The sequence below is a fragment of the Taudactylus pleione genome, unplaced genomic scaffold (genome assembly GCF_031769625.1).
Source record: "Taudactylus pleione unplaced genomic scaffold, aTauple2 ptg000326l, whole genome shotgun sequence".
NCBI classification, from domain to species: domain Eukaryota; kingdom Metazoa; phylum Chordata; class Amphibia; order Anura; family Myobatrachidae; genus Taudactylus; species Taudactylus pleione.
The window spans coordinates 8,386,279-8,407,994 of record NW_028284727.1 but is presented as its reverse complement, the minus strand read 5'-3'; the positions used below and the strand labels follow the sequence as shown (position 1 = coordinate 8,407,994).

Sequence of the window (21,716 nt, the reverse complement as noted above, 5' to 3'; positions counted from 1 at the left end):
AAATATCTGGGGCCTTGCACGCCTACGATGCCTACGCCTGGGACGAGATTGAGGTTGGTCGGCTTCCGGGAGCATGGCCAGAACAATCCGCCCAAGATCAACCTGAAATGGCAAGATTGGAATGTAAGGCTTTGGACCCACCCCAAAAGAAAATTAAGAACAACTTAGCTTGATGATACCATCCATTGCTGCTTACATGCCGGGGTATTGTCATGATACGTCCAAACTGAAATTAATCACAAAATTAATTTGACAAATTTTACTCTGTGCATTTATGTATCTAAATTTAGTGCTAGACCAAACTTAAAATATGCGAAACACACATTTGGCCAAAGAGCAAAATGACATTGCACACAGTACATCAAAATGGGTTGAAATGTTTCCCAAAAAAGCGAAAGGGCAAGCCCAAAAAACTTTACAGGATTAATAAGCATTTAAAAATGCGCTAATTAGTTCGCAAATACAAGTTAATAAACAAACTGAGAAAAATGCGCTAATTAGTTCGCAAATACAAGTCACAATAGTAAGTAGTAAAAATGCGCTAATTAGTTCGCAAATACAAGTCACAATAGTAAGTAGTAAAAATGCGCTAATTAGTTCGCAAATACAAGTCACAATAGTAAGTAGTAAAAATGCGCTAATTAGTTCGCAAATACAAGTCACAATAGTAAGTAGTAAAAATGTGCTAATTAGTTCGCAAATACAAGTCACAATAGTAAGTAGTAAAAATGCGCTAATTAGTTCGCAAATACAAGTCACAATAGTAAGTAGTAAAAATGCGCTAATTAGTTCGCAAATACAAGTCACTATACAAACTGAGAAAAATGCGCTAATTAGTTCACAAATACAAGATAAAAAAAGGACTTACCAAGAGCAAATATATAAGAGTCCAAATCAAAAGGTCTTTGGGTCCGAAATTAATAAAAAGCTAAAAGATATGAAATTATGGATCAAAAAATTAAAAACAAGAAGAAACACAATGAGACACCAATTGAACCAAAGTTAGACTTCACAAAACTTACCAAATCAAGAAACGAGGCCAAAAAAAAAATAGCAAAAAAGAGAGCGTAAAATAAAAACGCAAATCTAGCAAACAAAAAAAACTCCAAACGCCAACTCCTTTATCCGCAAGCAAGAAACTCCAACCAAGGTAACCTCCAACAATCCAAAAACGCCACCTCGACTCGAGACACACCAAGCCATAAATAGTGTTTCATTTCCCGCACAAATTAAGGAGGGATCATAGGAATGCACAATCAATGATGCGGCCGCAAAATAAGGACGCATGTATAAATACGTCACGAAAACACATTTAAATTCTGGTGTATTTCTTGTTTGGACCTCAGACATGGCGACAGACCAGGGAAACAATGCCCAAGAGTCAGGCGGTAAGTCTTTAATGCATTTTGTATCAATGATTAATTTGAAACATAAGATTGGGCAAGTTGTGAATTTGTGAAATCTGAATATTTACACAAATAGGTGAGGAGGATGACATGGAAGACGCTGCTGGGCCCAGTATTCCGGCCAAAGCTGCAAAAAAAAAAGGCAGCCACATTTCACAAGAAAGGAGATGGAGGTTTTGATACAGAAGTGTGTGGACATCCTGCCACAGGCAGACAGGAATATGAGTCTAAGCTAGAAGTGGAGAATGTGGGAAGAGGTAGCCGTTGCTGTCAATAGGGTGGGTGATTATGTCCGTCTAGCCCGGGATGTCAAACGGCGGTAAGTAAACACTTGCCCCCCCTAAAAACAAACACCATTTTAAACAAAAGGATAATGACTTCCATTTTTTCCCACAGATGGGCCGACTTCAAATATCGGCTAAAGCAAAAACTCGCGGACAGGGCTAGGCATGCAAGGGGGACAGGTGGGGGTCCCACCCCTGTGTCATTGGAGTTGACGGATTTAGAAGAGCTGGCACAGGGGTGTGTGCAGCCTGTGGAGGTGTTTGGCGTGTCCAACATGGATACGGACATGCCAGACTTTGCGGCTCCTCATGTTGTCCAAGGTAAATCACCAACTCTGAAATGTTAGTGGGCCAATATGTAGATTCTAATGTGAGTCTTTTCTCATTTTTCTTAACAGAGACACAGGCGGATGAGTCTGCTCCAGAGGGGAGCCTTGGCCGCCGAATTTCTGCTGGCTCGGCAGGGGAGGAACCAGTACATCCGGCTGAGGACCCTACAGAAGCCAGTCCAGGGCAATCCCCCTCGCAGGCAGTGGCCCTCCTCACAGAACTAAATTTCAAATCGGATTTCCATACGGAGATTCTGCAGAGGATGGACGCCAGTCTGGTACGGGTGGCTGAGGCCCTGGAGCAAAATGCTGCGGCCAACGTGACCATTGGTCAGGCCCTGGCGGAAAATACCAGGGCCAACATCCGCATTGCCAATGCCCTGGAGCAGCTCGTTCGCCAGCACATGGTGGAGCCGACCTCCCTTCCTGCCGGAACATCAGGATCCTCCACCTCTGGCACAACATCAGCCAATCCTCCACATGTGCCTAGCCTTGTGCCTAGTCCAGAGGCCACAACATCTGCCTCTGGACAGGCCAGCCCGATGACATCCCGGACCCGGTCTGGCGCCCTCCCTCCCCCATCCAAACGGGTGAAAAAACGGTGACAGCAATGGCGACTTTTCCCACACTGCTTCTGTGCTTGGCTCATATTCCTTTCTGGTCAAAACTTCCCTCTCCTTTCTTGTGAAATGTTTTTAATTTTTTGTTGTACGTTTATGTCTACAGTTATGTTGTGCCAATTTGTTTGATTTTGGAAATGATCTTTGCAAAAAAAAGATGTCCCCAAATTTTTTATTATTTTAGTTTTGGTTTGACCAATAAATTGACGCCAAAAATCTGACATTGTATTGTGACATTATTGTAGAAATGGGTTACATTTAATCCTTGCCCAAAAGGCAAAAACTTGCAAAAAAAAAAAATTAAAAAAAAAAGGGCTCTTTAAGGAACGTTAAAAAATTCATATAACGAGGCAAATTCAAGAGGCAAAAATAAAATGGTGTGAAAATTAAAACATGATGACATTATTGTTACAATAGGCCCTAACCACCAAATTGAGGCCAAAATAAACCCCCACAAATGTACGCAAATTGATTGTGTCATCCTGACATTAGCAGCTCTGATTTCCACCTGCGTACGGTTTTGTGCTATCCCAAAAAACTGATTTCAAAACACATACCAAGCCGGTTTTCAATCCAACACTAATTGCTTTTCAAATCACCCGCGATTAATCGCAACAACATCGTGGAGTCCAGGGACGGAGGAGAAGGCCATCGCCAATGTGGTCGAGTAATCCAGACCCTAAGCTGTGCGAGCATTTTGAAGGGAAAGAGGATCATCCAGTGACGTATGACTCGGTCCGAACACATTTTACGCTCGCATCTGCTAATGTATGTACGCCCCAAAAACGCCTCGCCACGCCTGCGTTTTTCCATCTCCACCCCCGTCAACACCCAAAAACGCCCTGTTCTGTCAATCACATTTGACATGTCACTTCCTGTACGCTATTTGACGAATGAGACCAAAAAAACTCGCAATCTGTCGTATGCACATGCGCAGTGTTACACCGACGCATGCGCGGTTATTCAACATCGGAACGCAACGAGCGTACTGCTGTTGCGAGTGACTCTGAATGAGGGCCCTAATCAGCTAATTTGGTTTGCAATACAACCCCTGTGAAGATGTTACATCATGGATACATCCTTGTACACATCATTTAAACTCATTCTTTCTGACCTCCCATAGTGTTCTTATCTTTCCACCTTAAATCTATTCTGAATGCTGTTGCTGATCTAATTTTTCACTCTGCAACCTGATCCACTGGTTCTCTATCCTGCTTAGAGTCCAGTTCAAACTCCTTTCTGTCAACACCCCCTGCCATTCCCTCCACTCTTCTACTGATTGCTTTTTCACTTCACCCGTGGTTTCCTCCTTTTTCATTCACCTCCAAGAATTCTCCTGCTCCATCCCTCTCTCCTTGAATTCACTACCTCACTAAGTAAGATTTTCTATTAGCCTTGCCAAATTGAAATATGTACTAAAAGTACAACTTTTCACTAAACCCTACCATCACTCTTCCTAAATCTCCTCTTACCTCTCCACCCTCTTTTCCCCATTTCATCCCCCAATTGTTCAACCCCTCCTTTTAATATGTAAGCTCTCACCAACAGGGCATGTTGCTCCCTGTTTTTCCCAGTGTTTTTAGTATTTTGTAGCCAAGTCTGTTTACTGACTCTTATGCTCACCATTACTTTTTGGATGGGCTCATAGTGTGTCAAACTGCATCCCTTCCCTTCACTCCCACCACTTCTCCTACAAGATATTGAGTTGCCCAAATTTCCTAGTACTATCTAGAATATACTGTACAATTTACACTGCACTGTACTATTGATATGTCAAGTTACACTGTTACTATATACTGTATATTTTTGCAGAAACTTTGTAGCATTTTAGAAATAATAATAATAATAATAATAATAATAATAATAATTTAATATAAATTAAAATTTTGTACAAATTCCAATTAGAATTCAATTAGAATTAATGACTGCATGGTGCCGTTGGGACTCTGAGAACAACCAGAATGCTGAAACCTCAAGTCTACCAACATTGCCATTTTTATTTCCCATCCCATAGAAGTGTGATGGAAAATGTGCTTTGAATTTTTCGGGGTAAATTTACTAAGAGTCGAGTCTGATTGAGTTTTTTTTTTTTTTTCAACTCAACTTTCATCGGTGATTTGATGCCTCTGAAACTCACAAATTTACTAAGGAATTAGGTTATCTGTGACTGAGTTGTCTGATGTCCTGGTTCCTAAAAATAAAGGTAAAAAAACATGTAGGGCAACACATATTTGTAGGTACCAGCACTGGGCTGCTGAGCATGTCCTGGTTTTAAAAATAGGGGTAAAAAAATTGCATATGGTGCCCCCTATTTTAAAAACCAGTCAGGGTGTAATGCCACAGCCAAGGGACCCTATCACCGGGTCTCCTCAGCCAGAAGCATTATCACCCCAAGCTGGCCATCCCAAGTTGGGGATCTCCGGGAAGGTGGGGACCCCCCAATAAAGGAGTCCCCCCTCTCCCAAGCACCCCAGGCTTACTATTAAGCCCAGGGCTCTGGAGCAGTGGGCACAGGGGTAATAGTGTTGTAAATCATTATAAACTATTGTTTTTTACCATGGAACTACAGGTGCCAGCCCTCTTGCACTTGTGGAACTACAAGTGCCAGCAGGTGGCCACCACCCGTACTCCCACTGTAAAAAAAAATAGTTAAAAAACCAGAAGACACAGGCACCATAGTAAAGTTTTATTTCACAACCACCTACCACACTACCACATACTTGCCTGCTGCCCAATGATCGGTCCCCTTCTCCAAGTAGAACTCCACTGGGCTACCTGTGAAAAAGTATGCTATACTCCACTCCATCCTGGTTCCGGTCTCCGTAGCATCTCTGGGTCTTGGCAAAAAAAACAGACGGACTGTAGCGATGTATGTGCTGCTAACACATATACCGCTACCTGGCTAATGATGGGGGAGACCCCGACATGTGAACTGTCAGCCAATCAGCAGCCTCTAATTGTAGAGCGGCCGCTGATTGGCTGGCGGGTCTGGCTAATGAGCAGCCTGGGGCTGGTTATGTTTTTTTGGGGGGACCCTACGTCATTTTTATTATATTAATGCTTTAGATAGTGTTTCCATGAAGAAACCTACACAAATCACACTGATCTGCGTATGTTTCTGCCAAACTCTAAGCTCAGGAGGTGGTCTATTTGAAACTTTAATTTAGCTGCGAGTTTGCTACAATTACACCTGAGATTGTAATCTCGAATCTTAGTAAATTCCGGAGTTGTATCTTTTTCATGAAAGGTTCTTCCGCGTTTGGCCGATGGTGAGTTTATTTGAGTTTGCAATCTCACCTGAGTTTTTCAGTGAAAAGAGAGACATCTCACCCGAGTTTGCCTTTAGTAATCTTGTGAATTGAAAGAAATGCCTAAACTCATCCGAGATTGCAATCTCAACCAAACTTGATTCTTAGTAAATTTACCCCTTGGTGTTATGCTCAGCCAAAAAGAATTGATCATTTGTAGACTATAAGTAGAGCTGGGACAAGGACAATGTCATTCTGCTTTTCAGTGTAGATGGGATATAAATAATAAAGCAGAATTCCAGTAAAACAAAAATGATTGGTAAGTGCAAGGCAGAATACTTAATACCAAATGCGCTGAAGAAACATGCAAAATATCATGCCCAACTACAGAATGTGTCCAATATTCCACAGAGCACTTTTGCTCAACTCTAAATTGCAGCTTGAAATCTTAAATAGGCTGTTTAAAGAAAGACTCATAAGAACATCAACAAGCTCAAAATGCATTTTTTACAATGAACAACACATTTATCTTTAACAGCTTTGATAAAAAAAAAAGGAATGACAGATTATGAAAGCAAAGTGAGTAATGGACATTTTATTGCAGCTTTACATTGTTTTAAATTGAACAGGTCAGATATTTAGGTCTTGCTGCTGAAATAACCCTTAAAAGATAATGCTGTGTTATCATACTGATGCATCTATTTTCTCTTTAATGTCATCTTATTTTCTAACTAGAACATAGTTGACAATAAATTATATTTTAATATCAAAGGGATGTCTCATTATGTAAATAGCATCACTTTTTTTTCTCAATGATTACATTTACAAGTCATTCACTTTGCAATCTTTAGTTGATCCCCTAATACTTCTGCTGAATGAGTGAATAAAGGAGATTGTAAAATGCATACAGCAGTTGACTTCTTCCCTATTGAGTGTTTTGATATGTCACATTCTTTATGACAAATGGCTTTAATTTTGTGGTAATCACATCATATTATGCTGCTAAGTTGATAAAGAGGATCTCATTTTAAAGAAGACTTACATGCCTAGAGTAAAACATGCAATTTATCCTTATCAATGTGACACATTGTTAATTATTCCTAATATTGCCAGCTACTATTCAGACAAAAATACAGGATTTAGAAGCTGCTGGGATAATCTTTGTTGCCTTGGCAACTGTGCAGTTTGTGAAAAGTTTATTACATTATGGAGAGGCCGTATATTTTTTAGAGCATGCATTTTATTATTAGATCCCTCATTCTGCTGTAGGCATTCACAATACGCCTCATTTTAACATGCCTTTTGCTTGACCTTATGTCAAAGCAAAGTGTTAGTGTACTTGTTAAATTTTATGAAGGTGAGCAAGAAATAAATGATATCGGGTTTAAGCTGTAAAAATAATGAGGATCTAATCAGAATGGTTTTTGACATATTAATGCTCTTAATATGTCAGTCACACTTCCAATATTACAGATTGCAGTGGAGAACATTACTGTATTCCTATTACTGACACTTTTGTTGTACGCTTTAGTAAATTACAAAAAACAATGACTTGTGTTCTATAATGATAAATTACTCATTCTGTATTGCCTTTAAAAAGAATCCAGTTGCAACATTATTGGTGTAATTAAATGTAATTTAATTAAGGGCTAGTCTTTAATTAGATTTAAGAGCTTGACACTGAAAATATTCATGCTGAGATTACCAAGCATTGTGACAGTTGTGAATTACAGCAAATATTTTCTAAAACCAACAGTTGCTGTTTTTACAGTAGCACTCGCCTGTGTGACTTGTGTATGAGGGTTAATCACAGCTAAACTACTTAGTTAATCTAGCAATAACTAAAATCCTCTATTTATATTACATAGTTACTATTCATTTGAATATTCAGCCTCCACCACCAGAGATAAAATCTTAAGCTGGGTACACACTATACGATACATTATACGATATATTGTTTCGTCGCGGATCAGAATGATATACATCGTGCAGTGTGTATGCCTGATCCATCATTCTCGATGGTCGTTCATCACATCGTCCCACAGCAGTTAGGACGATGCAATGAACTACTATATGCAGCATGTCATGTGTATGGCATGTGCAATGTATAGTTACATTGCGTTGTTTTGTTGTTGGGTACACACTTCGTATAGTGTGTACTCTGTTTAACAGGAAGCTTTGGTCACTCTCTATTTTAGCTCGCTACAAATATAAATGAAGTCAACCTGAGTTATCATTAGCCAAATGGTAATTATACCTTTTTTTTTCTCGAAGACTTTGTATTTACAGAAAATACCATTAGTCATTTTGCTCACTCAAAAATGTCAAATAAAATCGAACTAAAATGGCCAAGAAGGGATTTTTTTACTGAAATATCAAGAAAGTGAATAGAAATCAAATGTAATTTGCTTTGTGGTTTTTGCCTCAGCATTAATTCACCATTCAGAAATGTGTAGATTTCACAGTTTTCGCTGTTTCGATTTAAATGTTAACCATGTATAGGAATAATATCACACTGTAACAAGGCCTACCATTTTTTAACCTAGGAAAGCATTACATTACATGAAGGGACCCATTTTTTAATTGATACGTTATGGGGAAGATCTTGACTTTAGATCCCCCACCACAGTGACCAGACTATTTCTACAAAGAGAGCACATTGATTGAAAGTGAAGACTCCCCTCTTCCAAACAAGGGTGTCCCATTTGAGTTGGTCAGTATGGGACAGTTAGGGCCCAATGTGTCCTCACCCATCTATGGAAAACAATATTTTTCTATAGCACTAGGTGATATTGTGCAGTGATCAGAGGTGATCACCAGACAAATGCTGCCTCCACATGTACAGTTGCAATATTGGGCATAACAGGGCACATATACAGAAAATGTGTGTTCTGTGGTGCTGGGTAATATTATCTGCTGATCACAGCTGATCACAAAACAACAAGCACTAAGGGGTCCCATCATTAGAAAAAGAGGACTCACTCTTTCCAACGTGGATGCTTCTTAATTATTAAATGCCAGTTTGGTGGAGACCTTCCCTCATCCCTGAACTTCATGATATTTGTGTAGTGCAAGGGTTTTTCTTTCTGGTGATTACACTGATCACCAGCAATAAGCATTTATGGGGACACAACATTTGGAATGTCTTTCAAATAATGGTTCACCCATATTTTGGGGTGCCGTGGTTGGGGAAACAGAGGGACTCCATTATACATTTCATAAATTGTATTTTTTTCCCAACAAAAGTGAATTGGATGCAAATGTGTGTGCCAGCATCACTTCCCAATCAGCATTGGCATCGGATCAGGAATAATACCAAGGTATTATTAGGGGATCAGTAATGTTTTATTGACTGTTACTATCTTTAAAGTGACTAATGTAGAATAGTGAACACTTTTTAATGGTTGGGTATTTAGGAAGAGCACTGGGCAAGCACCCAGGGTGAAAAGGAAGGAGCATGACATGCAGTTACGCCATCTAAACTGAGCACATTAGGAGTCATGGCCTCATAAACACAAGGCCATGCCCCCTTTCACATGCACCTATATTTTGGGGTGTTGTGGTTGGGGAAACAGAGGGACTCCATCATACATTTCATAAATTGTATTTGTTTTTCCACACAAAAGTGAAATGGGTGCACATGTGTGTGCCAGCATCACTTCCCAATCAGCACTGACATTGGATCAGGAATAATACCAAGGTATTATTAGGGGATCAAAATGTTTTATTGACAGTTACTATCCTTATAGTGACTAATGTAGAATAGTGAACATTTTTTAATGGTTGGGTATTTAGGAAGACACTACAAATGCTGATGTGGTCATAAATATCTCTATGTGTGAATTTTAATGGGCCAAAGATTTTTCTAAACCTTTTCTATCCTTTCCATCTGATATATCACAGACATAACTCCCCCATTGGGGATAACTTACTGCACATTTTCATATAAAAAAATTGCACTTAAAGAGCATTAATCAACTTTTCTTCAGAAATTGCTTGCTTACTTCCCTAACCGTACTGGAAAACCAATGTTCCCAAATCCTGAAATATGAAGTAAGGATTCATATTTTTTTTTAAAACTGCATAAAAATGTCTGCGTTTCATATATTCACACTGAGCCACAACTTCTTTTAAATTCAGGATAGGATGAAAATGAATATGAGATGCAGAGACTGGAACCATATGGTCAATGATCACAGATATGATAAAATAACCATTCCCCAGTGGAAATTACTTGTTATGGACAAGACATGAACACAATAGTCTTTGAAGTCTCTTGTTAGCAGCAGCTCTCAGATGTTACTTTGATGTCCTATACTTCAGTGCAATCTTGGAGACTAGTCAGCATTAGATTACCCCAAGGTTTGCTGGAAGAAAATTAAAATAATCTATAGGCTGAAAAGTAATATTTTTGTGACTCCTCGTATGGGTTGGTGTGGGTGCAGCATGTGTATTCCTTTTTTTCTGTTTTCCTTTCAGTTGAAATTCTGCTTTTGGAATGTTAGGACTATTATATATACAAATATAGGGGGGAGCATCCTCAAAACAGTAAAAAACAAGAGATATGGTAAGAACTTACCTTTGTTATCTCTGTTTCTACGAGGTCCTTAGGTTCCACAGGGCCTTTACCTTGGGGTATAAATAGGCTGGGCAACCAGTCTGGACACCACACAGTTAACTTCTTTGAACCTCCCAGGATGCAGCAGGCTCCCCTCCTATACCCCGCCCCCCCCCGGCCAAGGCACCTTCAGTTACGTTACCAAGGCAGAGGCCGGAGGAGAAAATAGAAAGGAGAAAGTCCGGCACACGCAGGAAATCCATACTCACAGAAAAGAGACAGAAAACTGGTGACCAGATCAAGACCCTTCTGAAGCACAGGGCGTCAGGGCAGGCACTCTGTGGACACTAAGGACCTCGTAGAAACAGAGATAGCAAAGGTAAGTTCTTACCATATCTCTTCTTTTCTACTTCAGGGTCCTTAGGGTCCACAGAGCCTTTACCTTGAGGATGTCCCAAAGCAGTACCCTTCAAGAACGGGGACGCTCCTGTGCAGAAAGGAGAATCTGCTGCCCGAAGGAAGCATCCTGAGAGGCGAAGGTATCTAATGCATAATACCTCACAAAGGTCTAAACCGTAGACCACATGGCCACCTTACATAGCTGAACAGCCGAGGCACCACGCCGAGCTGCCCATGAGGGACCGATGGACCTCGTAGAATGAGCAGTGACAGAGGGTGGAACAGGAATGCCCTCATGAACATAGGCCTCAGAAATCGCCAAACAAATCCAATGGGCCAAAGTTTGCTTATTGGCCGGCCAACCTATTTTGCAAAAACCGTACAACACAAACAAACAATCCAATTTCTGGAAAGAACAGGTGTGCTCCACATAAATGCGAAAAGCATGAACCACATCCAACATAGCCTCATCCGCCGACAAACCAGGAGAGTGAAAGGCTGTAACAATGATCTCCTCATTAATGTGGGAACTGGATACCACCGCAAGAGCCATGCCATCAAAGACAGCCGACCCAGATCTGGGTAAAGACAAGGACCCTGAGACAACAGGTCCAGATGCTGAGGATGTAGCCATGGAGTGTCTATGGAAAGACTCCCTAGATCGGAGTAGCAGTGATGTCTGGGCCACGCCGGAGCCACCAGTAGACGTCCCGCTTGAACTTTCGCAACACGCGAGGAAGCAGAGAGAATGGAGGAAACAGGTACACAAACTGAAAGGTCCACCGTACTTACAGAGCATCTACCAGGATAGCTTCTGCGTCTCTTGTTTGGGAGCCGTACACCCGCAGCTTGCGGTTATGTCTGGATGCCATGAGGTCTATTTCTGGAAGGCCCCACCTGTCCACTAGGAGCTGAAATACTTCCTGATGAAGAGACCATTCCCCTGGATGCATGTCATGACAGCTGAGGAAGTCCGCTTCTCAGTTTAGCACTCTGGGAATGAACACTGCCAAGATGGTTGGTAGATTGCCTTCCGCCCAAGTCAGAATGCAAGACACCTCTCTTAGAGCTGCCTGACTTCGAGTTCCTCCTTGATGACTTATGTAAGCCACTGTCGTGGCATTGTCTAACTGAATCTGTATGGGATGACCCTGTAGAAACAGATCTAAGATGTTGGTCAGAAGAGCGGACTCCACCAATGTCCACCGGCCCTGAAACATGTGTGGACCCAACACAGCAACCCACGCCCTGAGACAGGCATCTGTCGTAAGGAGAATCCAATCCACTATCCAGAAGGGACGTCCCCTGAGGAGATGAAAATTCTGAAACCACCAGGTCAATGATAGATGTACCTCTGGAGACAGCACCAGTATCTGAATCTTTAGCCGAAGAGGTATCCCATCCCATTTGGATAGGATCAGTTTCTGTAGAGGTCTCGAGTGAAACTTGGCATATTCCACCATGTCGAACGTCGACACCATGGACCCCAGTAACCTCATTGCAGAATGAATAGAGATTATGCGATCCCGCAGACAAATGCAAATCCTTGCCTGCAACACTGAGATCTTTTCTTCCATCAGAAAGATCCGCTGTTGTTGAGTATCGAGCAGAGCTCCGAGATTCAGCATCCTCTGAGACGGCATCATAGACAACTTCTTCCAATTTATCAGCCATCCGTGATTCTGCAACACCTCCATAGTTAGTTGCAGGTGTTGTTGAAGTATCTCTGGAGACCCTGCCGGAAGTAGCAGATCATCCAGGTAAGGTAGGAGGTGGACCCCCTGCAGGCGCAGGTGTCCCGCCATAACCACCATGACCTTGGTAAACACCCTCGGGGCTGTAGAAAGGCCAAACAATAAAGCCTGAAACTGATAATGCCGACTTGCTACCACAAATCGGAGAAAGGGCTGATGAGAGACCGCTATTGGAACATGAAGATAGGCATCTTTGATGTCCAGCGACACCATAACGTCCCCAGGTTTCATAGCCAAATAATGGACTGCAGGGTCTCCATCCTGAACCAAGGCACCCTCAAATATTTGTTTAGGGACTTCAAGTTGAGGATAGGCCAGTATGATCCATTCAGTTTTTGCACCATGAAGAGATTGGAGTAATAACCCGTCCCCCTCTGGGGGAGTGGGACCGGCACAATAACCCCCTCCTGGAGCATGCATCATACAATCTTGTGAATTTCCTGAGCCTTCTATGGATTTGAATGAAGGTCTGTGGGAAAAAAATTATTGGGAGGCCTTCTCTGAAATGAGAGGGCATACCCGTGAGAGACCACTTCCCTTAACCAAGTGTCCGAGGTGGTCTGACATCAACACTGGGTGAACTGAAGAAGTCAGCCTCCCACCTTGGGGTCCCCCAAGAGGAGGCCTGCCCCGTCAGGCTGTAGGCTTCTCGTCAGGCTTGGTAGCCGAATGTCTGGTGCTCCAAGCCTGCTTCCTAGGCTTAGAGGGCTTCTTGCTTCCTGATGACCTCAGAAAGGATTGGGCCTTTGACCTACCTGGAGGCTGATAGGACCGAAAGGATGACGTCCCTGACCCAGAGGTGGGCAGAGCCGAAAGCAAGCATGCAGAATTTGCCACTGCCAGTGTGTCCACAATCTTATCCAAAGCCGGCCCAAACAGTACAGTGCCTGTCCATTCTACAGAAGACATTCCAGGTCCCTCTTGGAATCCGCATCTGATCTCCAAGACTGGAGCCACAAGGAACGACGTGCAGACACCGTAGAAATCCTGGAATTAAGTAAACTGACATCCAATGCTGCCTCATTTACATAAGTATCCAGTGCTGCCCGATCGTTACCATGACAACCCCTAACAGCCCAGTGACTAATTACAGACTTCCCGCCCACAGGACTCTATATATTCCCATCTCTAAGATGGTGCTATTCACAACTCCCTGAGGAAGGCTAGAGGTTAGCCGTCATGCGTAGGAGCTTCTCATCACCCACATCTATTACACGTACCTCCGCTTGCACTGAAGGCGCATGCTGGAACATGGTCTGACCAACGGCTATAGCAGGAGTGGATGAAGACTGCCAAAAGAAGATACCAGGACCCGGACCAAGAAAGAAGATAAGATGAGGCCTCACAAAGACTGTCATCTAGACTTGTTATACTTCAACCCTGACTTTGTGATACTAACAGCTCATAACTATCATCAGCTGCTTAGTGCACACTTAGTCACTGCACACTGCACATTTAGTCATGTCACTGGACTGTCCCCTGCACGATCAATCTGTCCAGTGCCTGTCCATTCCCCCTCCCCCCATCTCTCCCCACCACCTGCATATGTTCACCTGCATAAACCACGCAGATTATTAGCTGCCACATGCATGTATTTTAAACAGTAAGTCCTCACTATACTGTGAGTGACATCAATAAATTACTCTGTACATCCCCCTTGGTATATATCCAGTCTGCATTATTTCACTCACAGTGTTTCTGCAAGTGGGGAAAAATCTACAACATCTACAACATTCACTAAAGAGAGCGCGATCCCTACTATAACATAAATTGTGTTTACATTTATGTTCAATTGGTCATTTATCACACTAGTTTAGATTGGGGCATCTAAACAGGGATCTGCAGCACTCACATCAATTGCTTCTAGTACCTACAGTGAGCGCCGAGAAATGGATCTACGTGATCTCCCTCTACATACAGCCTACTTCCCCCCTCTTTGGCTGCTCCTCTTGGTATATGGGGCTTCTAGACATTAGATCAGATAGAGCCAATAGGGCAGAAACAGTATTCAAAAAATTAGATAAAGACACCGATACACAGATTAACACCACAAAATTTTGTGATGATTTCCTTAAATTAGAGAAATTAATTAACAAAGAAACAAAAATATGGAGGACCAATAAAACCCTTAATTGGTATATAGACAACAACTTGATACCCAAAGGGCTACAAGTAAAAAGACACCAGCACACAAAACTGCTGATCCCACGTTTATACCAAAATGGGAAACAATACTAAAAGACTGCTCTAAAAAACTCATTGAATTAATTATAGAAACACAAAATAATGAACTACAAACATTAGAAAGAGAGATCAATACTATTTATGGAGAACTTGACAAGTATAAGGAAGATAAAGAATTCATACACTTGGAGAACTTAACCAAAAATAGATTAAGAAACATGAAGAGGATATTATACTCTTAAAAACCTCAAAAATTATTTGTGACAAAGTAGGTAAGAGGCACAGGATAAACCACAAAAAACGAAACAAAAAACCGATCATTGGTCAAACGAAAACTCATAACCTAACAAAGAAACATCCACTACCCACTGCATTTAATTCAACAACCAGTACTCCACCTTATAAAAAGTTAAAATTAACGTACCAACAATACATGACGCAAATACATCAGACAGACAAAATGATCAAGAAAGACACATTACTAACTGAGGAATTGGAATCAGAGGCTGACACTACAGCAGACACCAGTTTCTCTACCTACAGCATCTGCGAGGATCCTGCTTACGATCATTTAGCAAGACAGTCTATTGATTGTGGGGTAACTTTACGCGCCACCAATATAGACCAAGATTAATTAACACCTAGAGACATAGACCCATTGGAATGCAATCAGGGTATCATCAGCACACAGACATGGGGCACTCATTTTTTAGAGCTGGAAGCAGGCACACTAGCCTGCGGAAAGATACAACTATCACAGACCAAAAGGAAACTAGACGAATTAGAAGGGGATGCAGAGGAAGGTCAAGCAAAACATCCCAAAAGTCAGGAACATCAGAAACATCTAACACCAAGGCCATAGGAACAGGCATATTTAACCTAAGTAACATGAAGCTGGAAAAGGAACACATTATTTTGTTAGATAAAGGTCTGAAATTTGCACCCACTACAGGTCTTAACAAATTCAAAACTTATTTAGATTTGCATCGCTTTACCAGAAAAACAACACTAGCAAAATACTTCAGCAAAAATCCATGCACAGACACGCAACAGAAAAGCGATAAATTTAAACATACAGACTTTAAACAATTTTCCACTTTTTACCCATTACATCTAAAGGGTTCATTGATAGAGACATTTGAGAAACTAGTCATCAAAGACATTGATAAACTAGTCACTAAGCCCCAACCCGTAAACATGAACATCACTAGGAAAGAGAGACAAGCATTAAAAGACCTAAGCACTAATAACGACTTAGTCATTAAGCCAGCAGATAAAGGGAGGAGGTTTAGTCTTACTTAACAAACAAGACTATATTACAGAATGCACCAGATTAGTAAGCGACATAAAAACTTACACAAAATTACCTACAGAGCCAACCAAACAATACCAAACTAAACTTCAGGATTTACTACAAAAAGTCTGTTACCGAGGCATCCTTACGGAAAAAGAATATAATTATTTGGACAACTCTCATCCAGTAATTCCCGTTATATATTACTTTCCCAAAATCCACAAAAGTATTACCAACCCACCAGGGCGCCCAATAATATCAGGCATAGACTCCTTGACCAGCAACTTGTCCCAGTATATAGACCACTTTTTACAGACCCATGTACGAAATCAGAAATCTCACATAAGAGACACCACTGATATCCTAAAATATTTGGAGAACTTAGAATGGCATACAGATTACTGGCTATGCACAAGTGACATAACATCACACTACACGGTTATAGACCACCAACAGGGAACAGACGCCGTTAAACATTTCCTGCAACAGGATGCAGACATGGACTCGCAACAGATTCAATTCATAACTGAATGCATATTGTTTATATTACAACACAACTATTTTTGGTTTGAGGGCTCATTTTACAGACAGGACACTGGGACAGTGATGGGGACCAGGTTTGCCCCGAGTTACGCCAACCTATTTCTCAGTTGGTGGGAGGACCTTAACATCTAGTCAGAACACAAATTCGGGGCAAACCTGGTCCTCTGGCATCGCTATATAGACGACGTACTGTTTGTATGGAAGGGGGAAGAAAAGGAACTCATACAATTTCTCAATTACATCAATAACAATGATAACCACCTCTCTTTTACAACCAACTATAGCAAGGCGGAAGTTAACTTTTTAGACATAACCCTATACCTTTGACAAGGGAAGATAGGAACCAGAACATATCAAAAGAAAGTAGACGTCAACAGCTATATACTCTCAACAAGCGGACATCACCCGATTTGGTTAGACAATATCCCCCTAGGCCAATTCAAACGAGTTAGAAGGAATTGCAGTAAAACATCAGATTACCAAGCACAAGGGCAGCTGATGAAACAACAGTTCGTGAACAAAGGCTACAAACCAGAAATAGTTCAGGCTGCTTTTGAAAAAGTAGAAAGAGAGGAAAGAGAACCTTTACTGTCATACACAAGCCGTCACACTGCACAGAAAACAACAAACACTGCCATCATCACCCAATTCAGTAAGGATTATAAGCATCTGAACAGAATCATCCAAAAACACTGGCACATCCTCTTAGAGGATGAAGTCCTTAATGACCTGCTACCACTCAGACCTAGATTAACCTTTAGGAGAGCACCAAACTTGCAACAAAAACTTGTTCGGAATCATATTCATATTTGCACAGAAGACACTGACAGGCCAACATCTGACCCCAGGTTTCCACTACTGTGGATCATGCCAAGCATGTAAATTAAACCCAATTTCCACCAAAAAAAGATGCCTCTTCAACTCCAACCAGAAACAAAAAACATATAAAATTCAAGATCATCTTACATGTAACAGCATGGGGGTGATTTATCTCCTCACATGTCAATGTGGAAAACAATATGTGGGAAGAACAAAAAGGAAATTAAAGGTGAGAGTTTCTGAACACATTAGAAACATCAGAAGAGGACTGGAAACCCACAGCCTGTCCAAACATTATAAGTATCAACACAATCAATACCCGACAGGTCTCAACTACATAGGAATAAAATTAGTACCCAAGAATTGGAGAGGGGGCAACTATGACAAAAAGATTAATAAAGAGGAGCTAAAATGGATGATAGAACTGAATACACTTGCCCCACATGGACTCAATTTGGAGAATGAGGTAAAAACGGTCATTATGGGCTAAGAACCAATGCAGTGCATATATGTCCATTAAAACAACTAGTGTTATCCGCTCGATTATGCATCTACCCCACATCGGTACCAGCGCCATTTCCATACGGCATGATGTACACAGGTGCTGCCCTGTACATATACTTGTACTTTAAACCTTCCAACACCATACTTGGCACATTACTATGGCCATTATTATGATTAATAATAATAACAATAATACCATTTGGCAATCATTCTTTATTTATTTATTTTCCTATATATATATATATATATATATATATATAAATATAATGTGTCTTGTGATGTGTATATATATATATTTATATATATATATATATATATATATAATTAATTTCATTCTTATTCCAATCAAGTTAATTTAATTTATTTATTCTCATATAATGTATACCACTCCACAATAACCGGTATTGATTATTCAACACCAACCCCTCTTACTGTATTCATATATACAGTATATAAACGTCTTTCCTACACATTGCCAATTCTATAGCCATCAACAAGTATGGACTGCACCCATTTCCATTCCTTTTTAAACTTCAGTTTACCCATTTTTTTTTTTTTTTTATTATTATTTTCATTCAATTAACCAAAGGGCAACCGCCTTGATTTCCCTAACTTCACAAAATGTTCGCTGTTTTATATTATGCTTAAGCACCATGCAGGTTAATTCACATTATTCAGTTGCCCTGGTGACCATATTCAGACAATCCAAATCACCTGTCATTCTCACTCTGGACAGCAGTGCAGCCCGATCATTACCATGACAAACCCTAACAGCCCAGTGACTAATTACAGACTTCCCGCCCACAGGACTCTATATACTCCCATCTCTAAGATGGTGCTATTCACAACTCCCTGAGGAAGGCTAGAGGTTAGCCGACACGCGTAGGAGCTTCTCATCACACACATCTATCACACGTCCCTCCACTTGCCCAAGTCTCCTCCCAGCAGAGTTGAGCACACAGTAGTCTGGAGCCTGCTCTTCCCCTCCAGCAGGCGAGATCTCGCAAGATCGCGGGTCCGGACGGGATTCAGCAACTGACATACTGTGGAGACCAAACCAGCAGCCGCACTGAAGGCGCACGCTGGAACACGGTCTGACCAACGGCTATAGCAGGAGTGGATGAAGACTGCCAAAAGAAGATACCAGGACCCGGACCAAGAAAGAAGATAAGATGAGGCCTCACCAAGACTGTCATCTAGACTTGTTATACTTCAACCCTGACTTTGTGATACTAACAGCTCACAACTACCATCAGCTGCTCAGTGCAGTGGGGTGCGGAACGCCCTCCCCCTGCACACTTAGTCACGTCACTTTACTGTCCCCTGCACGATCCATCTGTCCAGTGCCTGTCCATTCCCCCTCCCCCCCATCTCTCCCCACCACCTGCATATGTTCACCTGCATAAAACACTCCGATTATTAGCTGCCACATGCATGTATTTTAAACAGTTAGTCCTCACTATACTGCGAGTGACATCAATAAATTACTCTTTACATCGCCCTTGGTATATATCCAGTCTGCATTATTTCACTCACAGTTTTTCTGCAAGTGGGGTTCAATCTACAACATCTACAACATTCACTAAAGAGAGCGCGATCGTTACTATAACATAAATTGTGTTTACATTTATGTTCAATTGGTCAGTTATCACACTAGTTTAGATTGGGGCATCTAAACATAGGGATCTGCAGCACTCACATCAATTGCTTCTAGTACCTACAGTGAGCGCCGAGAAACGGATCTACGTGAACTGAGTTTGCCGATTATATCCTGCTTTTATTTTGGATACCTTGAATTTTGCATCCAGATTATCTGTTATGTCATTGCATTATTTGGCATGGGATGGACATAGTTCCATATACAGTTGCAAACAGAGAGTTTCAGCAAACTTCACATGCTCAGAAGTGAATTTTTGTATATCTCCAGGTGATTCTGAGTGAGATAGATGTTGGATAGATCTCTCATTGTGTGAAATGAGCATCTCTCAGTTGAAAATGGGCAGCATTGTTGCAGTCACACACAATAAGTCTATTTAGAGATCCATCTTGTGGCACTGTCATGGCAGTGGGAAGAAGTGTCACTAGGGTGGTGCAGGCTGCACATGTGACACCATCTGAGGGAGTGACAAACTGAAGTGTGAAGCATCTTAGCCGTTGTAATACTGGTTCAGTTAACATGCTGTAAGTAGCATGTTAATCTTTGTGACATGCCACCACCTACATTGGGGATCAACATTGTCACTGTCGACATGGTGGCTGTCGATCCCATTACTATATCCCTTCTCCTATTTATGGCACATTAGTTTATTATTATACTGCATACATAACTGGGGTAATGAATCTTTAGCAGGTACTACAGACACTGTCAAACTACAGCTCTATCCTATCTCTACATAGTTGTAAAACATGGATATACACGTGTGCCATCTAGCACAAATAATACTGTTTTTAAACTGGATGCATACTAAGATGCTCCTGTCATAACAAATACATATAAATATGCTGTTTTTTAATGTGTGTCTTTTCCCTACCTCGGTTCTGAACACATATGTGCCCAACTGTAAATTAGCCCTTAGTGTACTAAGACATATTCTGTGTTTTCTCTAACCCATAAACTATATTGTACCTTGGAGTTCTCCAGTAATTGGGGTTGGACATTTTACATTTCATACATTTTATACATTATCTTACATTTTATACATTCTCCAAGTGGCATAATTATTTGCCCTTGCCTTAGACTGAAATCAACAATCAATAACAAGACTAATTTTTCACTACAATAGCTGGGAAATATCAGTATCTCATAGTGTTGTTTTATTGTTTCAAATTGTTTCAATAATTATTATATGGTGAAAGTCACTGTTTCATATTGCTATAAATGTATCATATTGTTATCTCAGCACAGTTACAACTGTCAGTCTCCGCTGCATAATTATCTGCTATATTGTATCTGCCTTAATAGCAGACGTATGTTTTAGATTAGTCTTTTAGGTATTGTATATTTTATACCACTAGGTTTTCCTGGTGAAATACACTTTTTTTACTCTTATTTCATATATTTTATGATTTCATTTTTGATTCATTTCTAAACATTGAGACAGCGCTTCATTATTCTATTATATTGGTCTTTATCCCATAGTGTTCTCTACAAAATGCTGTGCTGAATACTCTGACGTCAGAGTAACTTCCACATACAAAACCCAGTAACATCATCATAAAAGAGACGAGACTCTCTGATATGACATCAATTATAATGCTGTAGTATGAGGCATTACTGTCATTAAGGGGTTATTTGTGTAGTCTATTTTAGGTGCAAAACTACATAAGCAAAACATTTTCAGGAAATACATCAAGCATTTCAGATAGATATAAAGCATAACCTGTCCTCAAAACAGTGCAAAAATTATTTGGAGTACACAAAGTAATTAAAATGTATAAGTTTAACCAACATATTGGAAAATTAGGAAATACAATTTTCACTAATGCATTCAGTTAGGAACATTACCTTTTCTGTGTGTTGTTGCCTGTATTACACCTGAAATGATTATACCAAAACATTCATTAAAATATAGCACATTTTAAAGTATACAGATGCAGCAATATCCATTGTAAATATGTAAGCTTACATTAACTAATTATTTGAATAACTATTTTAGATAGGGATGTTTCATATTTAGTTCAGGTTTCAGCTGAATTCTACAGATTTTTTGAAATATCTGGTTCTGAGAATTCATTAGTGTTGAGCCAACCAAATCACAGCTCATCTAAATGCCT

General features: G+C 40.7%; 1 protein-coding gene across 1 annotated transcript in view; it reads right to left on the bottom strand.

Annotated features, from left to right (window-relative positions):
• Window positions 1-21,716, bottom strand: part of LOC148509478 (uncharacterized) — a 621,587-nt gene that overhangs the window by 519,226 nt on the left and 80,645 nt on the right. The window contains exon 7 of the mRNA XM_088443077.1: window positions 21,448-21,477. Within this exon, the coding sequence (XP_088299203.1) occupies window positions 21,448-21,477 (30 nt within the window). The remainder of the gene's footprint in view (window positions 1-21,447; window positions 21,478-21,716) is intronic.